General features: G+C 45.1%; 1 protein-coding gene across 1 annotated transcript in view; it reads left to right on the forward strand.

Moving 5' to 3' along the window:
• Positions 1 to 3168, forward strand: part of LOC125441522 (N-acetyllactosaminide alpha-1,3-galactosyltransferase-like) — a 96603-nt gene extending 93435 nt beyond the window's left edge. Inside the window, exon 12 of the mRNA XM_048512131.1 lies at positions 133 to 3168. Within this exon, the coding sequence (XP_048368088.1) occupies positions 133 to 823 (691 nt within the window). The 3' untranslated portion in view covers positions 824 to 3168. The remainder of the gene's footprint in view (positions 1 to 132) is intronic.
• The last annotated feature ends 9985 nt before the right edge of the window (positions 3169 to 13153 follow it).

The raw sequence follows: 13153 nt of genomic DNA on the forward strand, positions 1-13153 counted from the left end.
ATCATGAGTGGGGGATTGTTCTTATTCTTTTTATTTTATGAATACATAAAATACAATCCGATATCATCTTCTGATCCCAAGAGATAATCTGAGTTTATAACTCGCTTTGCTTTTCTTCTGGTCTACCCTCAGGTACCTAGACAAATATTTGAAGAACTTCCTAACCTCAGCAAACACCTATTTCATGCCTGGCCACAATGTTATCTTCTACATTGTGGTGGACAATCTCTCAGGAGTTCCATTGATCGAGCTGGGCCCCCTTCGGACACTGAAGGTCTTCCAGGTACAAAAGGAGAGCCGGTGGCAGGACATCAGCATGATGCGAATGAAAACCATCGGAGACCTCATTGAAAGCCACATCCGCCGTGAAGTGGATTTCCTCTTCTGTATGGATGTCGACCAGGTCTTTGAGAGCAACTATGGTGTAGAGACCCTGGATGAGTCAGTAGCTCAACTTCAAGCTTGGTTTTATCAGGCAAGCAAAGAATCTTTCACTTATGAGAGAAACCCTGAGTCAGCCGCATACATCCCTTATGAGGAGGGGGATTTCTATTATCATGCAGCGGTGTTTGGTGGCACCCCACAGCATGTTTATAACCTTACCAGGGAATGCTATGAAGGCATCATGTATGACAAACAGCATAACTTGGAAGCCATTTGGCATGACGAAAGCCACTTAAACAAGTACTACCTCCGGAACAGGCCCAGCAAGGTGTTATCTCCAGAATACTGCTGGGATTATAAAATTAGCGACTCCCATAATATTAGGAATATAAAGTTATCCTGGATGCCCAAAGAGTATGAAGAAGTCAGAAATAACTAACCATCAACATTCCTGAAAGCAAACTGTGTCAGCTGGTCGCTCTGAGCACAGAAAGTGTTCCTCTGGCCGTCTGACAAAAAGAGAAAAAGAACATTTGCCAAAGTGTTTTAATTCAGTAAACTGGGAAGTTCCCCATCCTCCTCCCAACAACTGTTGCCTTTTGTTTTAAAAGCTAGCGGGCACCAAAAGAGAAGTTACGAATCAAATAGCACACTGAGAAAATCTACTGGTGTGCTTCCAAGCTTTGAGAGATATTTTTGAAAACTTTGGAAATATTAGGACCTGCTTACTGTTTTGTGATGACATCAGAGTGATCAGCGTCAGGATGGGGCAGTGAAATTTTCTGTCCATATGAAAGGTAACAAAAGAGACAGAGGAGAGACACAATGGCGTACCTTCAAAAAAAGGCATCCAGGACAAATTCTGAAATTGCGCAGCCCCCCAGCCATAAAAATGTCAAGGGGCTGAAGAGCTGTGTTTGTCAGCAAGGACTGGCCTGCAAGGGAAGGCAGGGGGACAACGACACTGCCTCGGCTGTCCCATTTGGGGCACCTGGAAAGGTGGTGGAGGGACAGATCTGGAGGAGGAGTTCCTGCGCAAGGCATGAGCTCTTGCCACAGGCTTCACCCCAGCCAGGGTGTGCCACTGCTATCTGGACACTGCAACGTCCACATCAGCCCTGATCATGAGTAATGCGGGCAGGGAGTTGTTGGGGGGTTGGGAAAGCTTCCCAGGATGGCCAGAGTGTAGTAGAGTTTTTATCCAGCCAGCAAAGTTCGCAAGCACACAGGCAGGTCTGTGGAGTCCCAACAGTTTCCACTAGCAAGCTCCAGCACAGTCCCGGATGCTGCCCAAGGGGCTAGCCAGACCAGGAGTCCTGAAGCCAGGCATGGCCCCTTATCTCTCCGGTTCATAGGCTGCCTGCAGCAGTAGTGCATTGTACCACTGAGCTGCCATCTCATGGTCAGCATGGGACCAGGTGGAGCCATTGGGGGTGCTTCTGGGGCGCGGTGCCATCTGCCCAGGCAGCTCCGGCTCTCACAGCGGCCCCACAATTGGGCTATAATTGCTCTGCAGAGGTAGGGTGCTGACAGCACAATAAGGCCAAAGAGAACCAAATTTAAATGTCATAACTGATTATACAGGGACTTTCAGTGAATTCAAACTTCCCAGATTCTCACTGAAAATAAAAACTCAGCACTACATCTGGAAAACCTGAAATAATCAGAAAAAAGAAGGGTGAGTGGATTAGGTCAGGACTAGAGGCAAATACAGACCCAAAGTTTAAGCCAGATGCCCGAGATATACCGCTGCATTTAAAGGCTGTATCTTGGAGGGCTGCTGGCAAAAACTCCACCCCAGGCAGTCTGAAGAGGAGACACATCTGATCAACAGATGGACAGCTGGCTATTTGGCATTTATAAGAGGCTTGCCTGGTTTAGTTCTGTTTATTTACAGTCATTTGATCAGCAGACTGAAGAACAAAAGAAGAAACAAAGAGGCAATGCTGAGACGTGCTACCTACTGTTTGCTGGACTAAGACTGCAGACCCCTATTTCTTTCCATACAAAAAGAGGTCTGAATAGCAGTTCTGCATTCTAGAATCCAAATGTATGAGATTGCCAGCCTCTAGTGGGGGGCACCACAAGTTTCCCCAGAATTACAGCTGATCACTGGACTACAGAAATCAATTTCCCTGGAGAAAATGTCAGCTTTGGAGGGTGGACTCTCTGCTGAGCTCTCTTCCCTCCCCAGATTCCACCCTCCTCAGGCTCTGCTCCCAGATCTCCGGGAATTTTCCAACCCGGGTTGGCAATCCTGTCCATCCACTGTGGGCAAAACAAGAAGAGTCTTATGGCACCTTAAATACTAATATCTATGCTAAGGAGAAGAGCAAGGATCTATTTTGTCCGATATATGAAGCGCCTCAGATGGCAGAAATATATTCACACATGGATACAGATGGAAGAGAGGGGGAGGTTTTGAGGTCAGAAAATCCTGAATTCCAAGAGATGGGTGTGCCACATTTCACTGCAGAGCACAGATGAAAATAGGAGTCAGAGATCCAACTAGAATGGGTGGGGAATGGACCATTCCCAAGAACAGTTTCTTTCTGTGGTGGCCAGGATCCAAACTTGCCTGTGAACTTTTTCCTCCTTCAAGTGTGGGGCCAAAAATCTAAAAACAAACAAACAGTCCCTGAGGGTCATCTCTTTATGGCCACAGAAAGAAGGAAAACAGAATCAAATAGTTGGAAGAGACCACAAGGGCCATCAAGTCCAACCCTCTGCAATGCAGGAAGACAATCAAAGCACTCCTGACAGATGGCCATCCTCTGTTTAAAAACCTCCAAAAAGGAGACTCTCCTACCAGTGGTGGGATCCAAAAATTTTAGTAACAGGTTCCCATGGTGGTGGGAATCAAACAGTGGCGTAGTGCCAATGGGGCTGGGCGGGGCACAACGGGGGCGTGGCTGGGCTTTCCGGGTGCGGGGCATTAATAATTTCTCTGTTACTGTAAAAAAATTCTTACTGTAAAAAAAGTTCCTAATTTCCAGCTGGTATCTTTCTGTCCATAATTTAAACTCATTATAGCAAGTCCTATAGTCTACTGCCAACAGAAACAACTACTTCTCCTCTAATTGACTGCCTGTCAAATACTTAATACTTTCAAATACTTAATTTTGTTTCTAGAAATCAAAAGAAGGATACTTTCCTTAAACAAGGAACTTTACCATATTACTAAAACATGTTTTTAAAACAGCCCAACAGGGAGAATTATCCCGTTTTCTACCTTCGCTAATCAGCCACATAGGAAACAACAGGACTTTATGCCAGCTGTGAAGTTGATAGCGGAGCCAGAAGTGAAATTCCTCCACTTCTGGACTGTGTTCGAATTAAGGTTTACAAACTGTCCTGTTCTCTGTGCTAGCTAGATAGAAATTACCTGTATTAGATAGTGAAATAAGATTTGTAAGTTTCTTTGTATTTGTGACTGTATGGAACCTCCTTAGCCCAAGGCAGAGAGCCATCTCCGCTCCACCTGGGCACATCCTATTCACGTGTAAAGGTTCCTGATGCACGCGGACAAAGGAAGACCTCAGTCGAAGCGCCTCGCCCTGCCTAATCCCGTCAGCAGGCAGATAGGGAAGTCTCGTCATCACCGTCTGCTTCCTGACCCGGGACACCTGCGAGAGCGCTTTGTGTTTTCCCGCCAGTGGACAACATCGCCTAAGCCCTACTCTGTTGTAACTCAAGAAGGGAATGCTTATCAAACTCTGATTGGTTCCTGCATGTGGCAAATGTATGATTGGTGGTTCTGAATTCTGTTAATGAATGGTGGTGGGCTGTCTTTGATTCTCCCGGGCTCCCGACGGGAGAAAGTGTACTTAAGGGATTGTAAGGCTGCTAGGCATCGCAGTTGTTGTGCGGAAGGGAGGTGCTGACACTTAGGTCAGCATCTCAATAAATCACTTTTATTTATCCGAGCTGTGTCGGGTCTTGCTTGGGTTCCTGGGCGCTGCCGAGAGCGGGATACTTCCGAGTAAGGAAAGTGTTACCCCGAGCAGCGCGGTAACAAAGTCATGAGTGGTCGCTACAGTTTAGTGAAGATTCACCATCACCACTGTTTGTTAACTATATTCTGAAGGGCTAATACATTCAATACTCAAAATAATTTGCACTTTAGATTAAGACACAAATTCATTAAAACATGGATCCGATGGACCATTCCTACCGCATAGGCATATTCAAGACCTAGATATCAAGGCTACTGCCAGGATGCACAGGTCATGACTTTTTTAAAAATTGAGTAAGCATTAGTAGTTAGTACCTTTAACCTTTCACTTATACAAAATGCTTTGTAATCCTTTAGCCCCATAAATACCTAAAATCAGTCATTAACACTCCCTTTTTATTCCTGGGTGACCTTGGGCTAGTCACAGCTTTCAGCCCCACCCACCTCACAGGGTGTTTGTTGTGAGGGGGGAAGGGCAAGGAGATTGTAACCCCCTTTGAGTCTCCTGCAGGAGAAGAAGGAGGGATCTAACTCCAAACTCTTCTTCTTCTTCGGTTTAAAGTAAAAAATAAACCAGAACATCATCCATTGTGAACTAGAATTCACAATCCATACTGTATATTCTGCAAATATTTCACATTAATTAATCCAGGATTAGAGACACAGATTAGCATAACATTCTCACATACAGGAATACAGAGCTTTTAAGTGGCCAAGCATCATAGTAAATCACAATTTATCATAAAATGAACAGATAGAGTGCCAAAATAAATAGCCTACCAAGCAAGTAAAGAGTCCCCTGGACCCAACAGTAATTAAAGGGTCCCTCCTCTTGCTAGCCGGCAAGCTCCAGGCTACGAGAAAGAAGAAGAGAGGGGGAGGCGAAGGCGTGGAGATGAAAAAGCGGACCCAATTAGTAACCCCCTCTCGGCACACACAAATAATTAGTAACCCACTCTCGGGAACTGGTGAGAACCTGCTGAATCCCACCTCTGTCTACTATACTCCAAGAAAATTGCACTCCACGAGTATTGCACTGTCAAACAGCCCTAACTGTCAGGAAGTTCCTCCTAATGTTTAGATGGAATCTCTTTTCCTGCACCTTGAACCTATTATTCCCTGTCCTAGTCTCTGGAGCAGCAGAAAACAACAGGACATCCCTTCAAATATTTAAATATGGCTATCATGTCACCCCTTAACCTTCTCTGTGCCAAATTACACATACCCAGCTCCCTGAGTCTCTCTTCATAGGGCATGGATTCCAGACCTTTTACCATTTTGGTCACCTTCCTCTGGACCCAGCTTGTCAATATCCTTCTTAAATTGCAGTGCCCAGAACTGGTCAAAGTATTCCAGGTGAGAACTGGCCAATGCAGAATAGAGAGGTTTTATTATGTCCCTTGATCTAGACACTATACTCCTATAGATGCATCCCAGAATTGCATTGGCTTTCTTGGCCGCTGTATCAGACTGCTGACTCATGTTCAGCTTGTGGTCTACTAAGACTCCCAGATTCCTTTCACATGTAGTAGTGTCAAGCCAGATGTCACCCATCCTTTATCTGTGCATTTCATTTTTTTCCTGCCTAAATGGAGTATCTGACATTTATCTCTGTTGAAGTTGATGCAGTTGATGCATTTATCTCTGTTTGAAGTTGATGAAGTTGATCTCTGTTGATGCAGGCCATTGCTTTCACCTCCTGCATGTGAGCTCCCAAAGGCACCTGGTGGGCCACTGCGAGTAGCAGAATGCTGGACTAGATGGACTCTGGTCTGATCCAGCAGGCTAGTTCTTATGTTCTTATGTTTCTTAAGGATGCAGTTGGATGCATTTTATCTCTGTTTGAAGTTGATGAAGTTGGATCTCGTTGATGGTCCATTGCTTTCACCTCCTGCATGTGAGCTCCCAAAGGCACCTGGTGGGCCACTGCGAGTAGCAGAATGCTGGACTAGATGGACTCTGGTCTGATCCAGCAGGCTAGTTCTTATGTTCTTATGTTCTTAAGTTCATTTTGTTAGCTTTGGCCCATCCCTCTAACCTGTCCAGGTTATTTTGAATCCTGACTCTGTCCTCTGGGATATTAACTACTCCTCCTAATTTGGTGTCATCTGCAAATTTGATTACCGTGTCTTCTATTTCATCATCCAAGGCATTGATAAAAATATTGAATAGCACTGGGCCCAGGACAGAACCTGTGGCACTCCACTAGTTACTTCTCTCCAGGATGAAGATGACCCATTGATGAGTACTTTTTGAATTCAGCCAGTCTCTAGGGAATTCAAAGAAGAGACAGCTTCAATGCAGGTGCTCTATTTAAAACTGAGGGAGGAAGTGACCTTTTGATGTTTTAAAGTAGACCTGGAGACAACAGAGAAGAAACTACAAAGCAGTTCCAAACTCACCACACCTCCAGTGATTAATTCAGGTGTTTCCTAGGTGTCCCAACTACAGACATTTCCTTGGGAGTCTCATGTATTTTAGAATCCTGCTACAAACACTCAACCCAATGATGGATGCTGATTTCAATAACCTGCCTTGTTTTCCAAAGCAACTTTCTCATTCTGAAGAGTATTTATGACATGGCTTTGTGAGTGCCAGGCAAAATCTCAGAAGCTGAAGGCGCATTGAGCAAGATGTCCAAGAGGACAGAAGCTGAAATAAATTGGGGAGAGGCATAAGCAAATATGTGCAGGTCAGAGCAATCAAGCCCCCGCTTGCTTCAGAATTGGGTTCCTTGTGAAGTCATCTTGTAAGGATTCAGTACAGTCTACTCTAGACTTTCAGCCTTCCAGCCAAGTTGCTTTAACTGGAAATGCCTGGGATTGGGACCTTCTACATACAAAATTCATGCTGTCACTGAACTATGATCCTTCTCACTATGAGACTCTTTTTCTTGTAAGACAGAAGGTAAAAAGCCCTCAGTTATTAACTACTGCAGAGGGATAGCTGCCCTCATCTGAATGGATCATGCTAGTCTGATTTCATCAGATCTCTGAAACTTAGTGGGGTTGGCCCTGGTTCTTATTTGGATGGGAAACCACCAAGGATAACCAGGGCTGTTATGCAGAGGAAGGCAGTGACAAACCACCTCCGTTCGTCTCTTGCACTGAAAACCCTACTGGGTTGCCATAAATCAGCTGCAACTTGACAGCACTGCACACACACAGAAGGATAGCTAAATAGAACTTCCATGTTCAGAAGCAGTCTGAATGCCCACTGTTGGGGACAGCTAACAGCATGTGGACATTTCCATCCTGCCTAGTCCATGATCTTCTAAAATTCTCCAGTTGGTTTCTGTTGGGAGCTAAAGTCTGGATTATTTGACTTTTTGAGGATACAGCAAAACACAGGGGCTTTGGGCTCATGCTTCCCACATGGAATGGCAGTGTCCACATATTCATGCACAATTTGGCTCATCCAATTTTATATGGTTTAGATCACTCCCTGCTACACCTGAAGGTAGCAATGCTAGACAACCTGTCCTCTTTCTTGCGCAGACTGGACAAGAAATAGTGCTGCAAAGATTTAGAGACTCCATGTCTGTCATGACCTCCCCCCTCCAACCCAGAACGTTGTTTTTCTGCATTGGACCTAGCTTCCAGCCATTTGAGCCAATTCTGTTTCCCTTGAGGCAGCATTCTATATCTCACCATGGTGTTTGTCAAAACTTCTAGTTCTTCTACCGAGACATTCTGTTTACAAGATGGATGAAAGCATACTTCCTGGGCTATTGAACAACTGGAATAACCTTCTCTGAATTTCCTCTCCCCCTTTTGGACTCTCATACCACAGGTTAAGACAGGTCAGCCTGAGCCAAAGGCAGCCCACTAGCCATGATGATGCTTGATAGCCCCTTGCAGGAGCAGCAGTGGCGTAGTGGTTAAGAGCAGGTGTACTCTAATCTGGAGGAACTAGGTTTGATTCCCCGCTCTGCCGCCTGAGTTGTGGAGGCTTATCTGGGGAATTCAGATTAGCCTGTACACTCCAGCACATGGCAGCTGGGTGACCTTGAGCTAGTCACAGTTCTTCAAAGCTCTCTCAGCCCCTCCCACCTCACAGGGTGTTTTTTGTGAGTGGGGAAGGGAAGGGACTTTGTAAACCCCTTTGAGTCTCCTATAGGAGAGAAAGGGGGATATAAATCCAACTCTTCTTCTTCTTCTTGCAGCTCCGGGGTGATTATCACTTCCCTGGTGGGCTACATGGATGTGATGGAGCAATGCTTGGTGGGACGCATTCAGTTTCATGGGTCCCAACACACTGTACTACCCTCTTGCTCCAGCAGCAAGTTATTCCCCATCTCTCTTATGAAAGATCAGCACAGTTCAGGCAGATCCTGGCAGAAGGACCTCTCCTCCCCAAAGATGCCAGCAGATACAATCAATCTCTGGCTTAGTGGGAAGGCAGACTTTTAAAAAAAAACCGAAATGAGACTTCAGAAGGTTTTATGTGGACATGCTCAGCTCTTCCTGGAAGAGATTATTTTTGTTAAATGATTTTGTAAATATTGTGAAGATGATAATAAACGAAACCTTATTTTGACAAGTTCCTTCGCATGTGTGTTTGGATGGCATTCCAACATTGCACTTTTGCATTAACTCTTGCATGAGGGTACTGGTTTGTTTGGGGTTCTGGATAGCTCAATGGGATCTGCATGACTACTCCCTGTGCATGAGTTCCTTGCTTCTGAAAACCATCTTGCCATCTGCTCCTCAGTGGGGAAGACGCAGACTGTAAATCCAGCCAGACTTCTTGAAGCACCTGCACCCAAGGTGGTGGCTGTTTCCCATGTCTAATCCCATTGCTGGTTTGGTGCTGATGTCATACCTGTTTGGATGGGTGCTTACTCCTTCGTAAGCCAGAATTAAGTTCAAGGGTTTTGGTTATGGTGGGGGAACGGGACTGGAAGGGGATTTGCATTTTATCTCCTTTGTTTTGTGAACCCTTGCTCCATCTCGTGCTGTGCTAAAACATACTGGTAATCATTTTCTTTTTAATAAACACTTTTAAAACCTTAGATGTGGAGGACAGTTCTCTGTACCATGTATGCCCTACTGTCTTGGACATGCTATCTAAATAGGAGATAGAGGAAGGCTGAGCAGCTTTTCCTCCAGGACCTCCAATCTACCCTGTGGAACCCGAGAGAGGGGAACCAAGGGGAAACTGAGGCAGAGGCCTTGCAGTTGGAAAGGAAGCTGGGAAATCCTGTTCTTCTTCCCCAACACGCATGATCCCTCATAATAATCCAGGTGAGTGGCAGCGGAGTATCTAGAGGAGACAACAATAGCCCTCCCCAAGAAGGAGAAGGTTAAGTAACTCCTGGGGACGTGCAGAGAATGCGGGATAGGACCTCACGGCACGGGCAAGCACATTTCTCCACCGGGACAACTGTTTTCTACATATGGTCCATATAGAAAGACCATACACGAGCTGCAAAACTCAGAGCTGCATCCAATGCGCAACTAAATCCTGGAGACACTGCGGGGGGACTAGAATGCTATTTTTAAAATTCTAGATGGAAAAACATGTCTTCCGAGGTTCTGTGCTGCAGACATTTGTTGACATAGTGCCTCTGTTAATTTGGATACCAAACAAGATGTAATTCTGAGAATTGTTTTAGGCACTCCCAAACACTGTTCTTTTGTGAGCTGAAAATAGCTTCTTGCCTATCCAAACGAGAATCTGTTGTTTTTTTAATCATTGGTCTAAAGTTCGAGTCATGGGGGGGGGAAAGGAAACTTCCAAAATGTTATCTGTTTAATCGAGCTTTTTCATCTCACAAAAAGAGAAAGCTGGTTGAAGAGGACAATTTGTTTAATAAGCATTTATAACTTCTTCCTAGGGAACTTTCTGAATCTGAAACCAGCCGAACTAGCTTCCTTTTTTGACTTCCGAGAAGATTTGCCAAAAAAAAATTTTTTTTAAAGTGGGGAGGATAAAAATGGTCTCTTCTGTCTTGGCTACCACAATGGTCATATAAAAGAGGGTCAACGGATACTTGATTTGAACAGTACATACTTAATTTGGTCTATTGACAAAGTGTTACAGCAAGCAGTGCCCCCAGCCTCACCTGAGAGTGGCATTTGTGACCTGGGCTGGGAGTGCTGAGGGAAGGAGGCCAGTTCCGCAGGCTTGGCGTTGGTGGCTTGTGCCCAGTAGGGGCAGATGCTCCTCAGACCAGCTGGCAGCAGGTAGCCCCGGAGGGGCGTGGGAGCCTGGGTCATGCCTGTGCACGCTTCTTCTATGCCCTTCTTTACTAACCTGGGCTGCAGCTGGGCCCTTCCCCTAACTTGGCTCTGGCTCTCCTACTCCCCCCTCTTAGTCATTAAAGATTGTGTTTTGGTTAATTCATTTCTGTTCTCTGCTCAGGATTATGCCGATCACCACTTTGGGGTTAGGAAGGAATTTTCCTTCAGGCTAGATTGGCCAGGGTTTCTAGAAGGTTCTCTTTTCTTTTTTGTCTTCTGTGCATAGAGCAGGGTACTTGTCTATGTCCTGCTGGAAGTTGGGCTAGATGACCCTTGAGGTTCCTTCCAGGTCTACGTTTATGTTCATTATTTCTAAGTTTCTGTCACAGCTGGGTTGGCAGTTTGGACATTGGGACAGGTCCATTGGTGGGAGGAGCCTGTGCCTGTGAGCCTGCCCCCCCATTTGGGGGAGTCTCTTATGGGGTCTAGGAGTGTTGAGCCAGCGGCATGCCCAGGTAGGGGGTGTCAGCTGACTCTCATCATTAGGTGGCAAGGGAACCCTACAGAGACTGCTGCCCACGTAGGATCCTGGGCAGTGGTAGGATTCAAATAATTCAACAACCGGTTCCGAAAGGACTCAGTGGTGGGATTACAACCAGTTCTCTGAACTAGACAAAAAATTAGCTACCGGTTCTACTGGGATGTGAGGGCGATCTGGCTGCGACATCTGTCACCCCATTGATCGCCAGGGTTGATTCGGCTGATCTGGCTGGCTAGGCGGGTGTCCCCTACCTCCCTCACCACTCCATGTGCGTCCCTCCCAAAGCTGCACGCTCAGTGGAAGAGGACGACCATCCCAGATAGAAAGAGTGTACCGTTCTTCGGTCAAGGGTATACGATAGCTACCAGTTCTACTGAATAGGTGTGAATAGGCTGAATCCCACCGCTGATCCTGGGGGTTTGCCACTCCACAGTTATCCCCTTGCTGGGGGATGGGTTTGTCAGGCCACAGGTGGGTCACCTGATGCTAGATCTTCCCACATGCTGTGCTCCTGTGGTTGTTTTCATTAAGCTGTGGCCTACTCCTTCCCAATTGGTTATGTGTGGTGTGTTATTTCCTGCCCTTCACTGTTCCCTCACTCACTCCTGGGTCCACAATAGTAACATTTTTTTCTGGCATTGCCAGCATAAGCCACCAGCAACTTCTTCTGCAAAATATCTCAAGTCTCTAATCTTGCAGCCAAAATAAAAACTACAATTTACTGAAGTTTAAGTGAGGAGAAATCCATGATCCACTGAGCTTCCAGTGAGAGGTGGCTTTTGTAGCCCACTCTCTCTTTTCAACAAAGTACAGGGACTAAATTTCATTTCTGAGAGCTTATAAGAAAAGTAGTACCCTTTTCCAGATCTCTGGTTCACACCATGAGCAAAGGGAGTGATGTGCTCCAAGACAGTAATGCCAACTGAGATTGGAAGAATGATTGGGAGGCCCATACCATCAGGCTCCTTTGTATTTGCTTTAAGTTGGGTTAACTCGGGCCACAGCAATAGTTCAGAAACGCAGCCTGGAATCCCAGTTTCACCAGAAATATCAATGCCAATGGGATTTTTGTTGAAATGAAACTCCCTGCAGTTGGAAATGAGACTTGGAATACTGACATACAGCTTAGGACTTTGCATCTGCAACTGGGTTTTGTGGAATACTTTTCAAAGAACTTATCAAATTACAAGCTAGTTTTAAGTATCAGTGGTGAATTCCATGGATATCATCCAGGAAAAAGTGAAGCATTCTTAAGTACTGTGCATGTCAACAGAATAGACTAGAAATGTGCTTAACTATACCCATAAAATCAATAGGGCTCAAATCCTTTTGCAAAATCATGCCCAATATGTTTATAAATTTTTTCCTGTCAAAATCTGCGAATTAAAAATCATGCAAAATTGCTGTGGTTAGAAAAAAAATCTAAATTAAAAGGTTCACATTTTACAAAGGAACATTTGTTGACATGTATTGTCGAAGGCTTTCATGGCCGGATCATTGGTGTTGTAGATTTCCAGGCTGTATGGCCTGCATAAAACATGTAGCCATATACAGCCCTGGAAACCACACAGCACCCCATTTGTTTGACATGTATTGTCAGAAACTGTGAGGATGCTGCGAGGACGCTGTAATGGTTTCCAGGCTGTATGGCCGTGCTAAAACATGGCCATACAGCCCGGAAACCACACAGCACCCCATTTGTTGACATGGATAAAACTGAACAAGGGACCAATGGGCATAAGGCAGCTTCAAGCATTCAATTTAAAAATACGGAATGTTTTCTTCTGTGCAGTTTTGACACTGTGACAAATGATGATTTGAATGGTAGAATCCAATGGAGTGCATGAAACCCCATTTTGATTTTCATTAATTCAAATATCAATTCAGCCACATATAAATGCTCAAGGACTTTCCGCAAAGAATGATCAATTCCCAATATGCTGCTCTTTTGATCATATATAGTTAAATGATATAAATGTGCAGTACTACATAGTGTTTAAAATGGTTCCCATTCATTATCTAAGCAAGTCTTGTACGACAAACTGCAGAGGAAAAAGTTAATTTTAAATTACAAGTCTGTCTGAAGCA

This window comes from Sphaerodactylus townsendi, linkage group LG12 (genome assembly GCF_021028975.2).
Source record: "Sphaerodactylus townsendi isolate TG3544 linkage group LG12, MPM_Stown_v2.3, whole genome shotgun sequence".
Classification (NCBI taxonomy): Eukaryota; Metazoa; Chordata; class Lepidosauria; order Squamata; family Sphaerodactylidae; genus Sphaerodactylus; species Sphaerodactylus townsendi.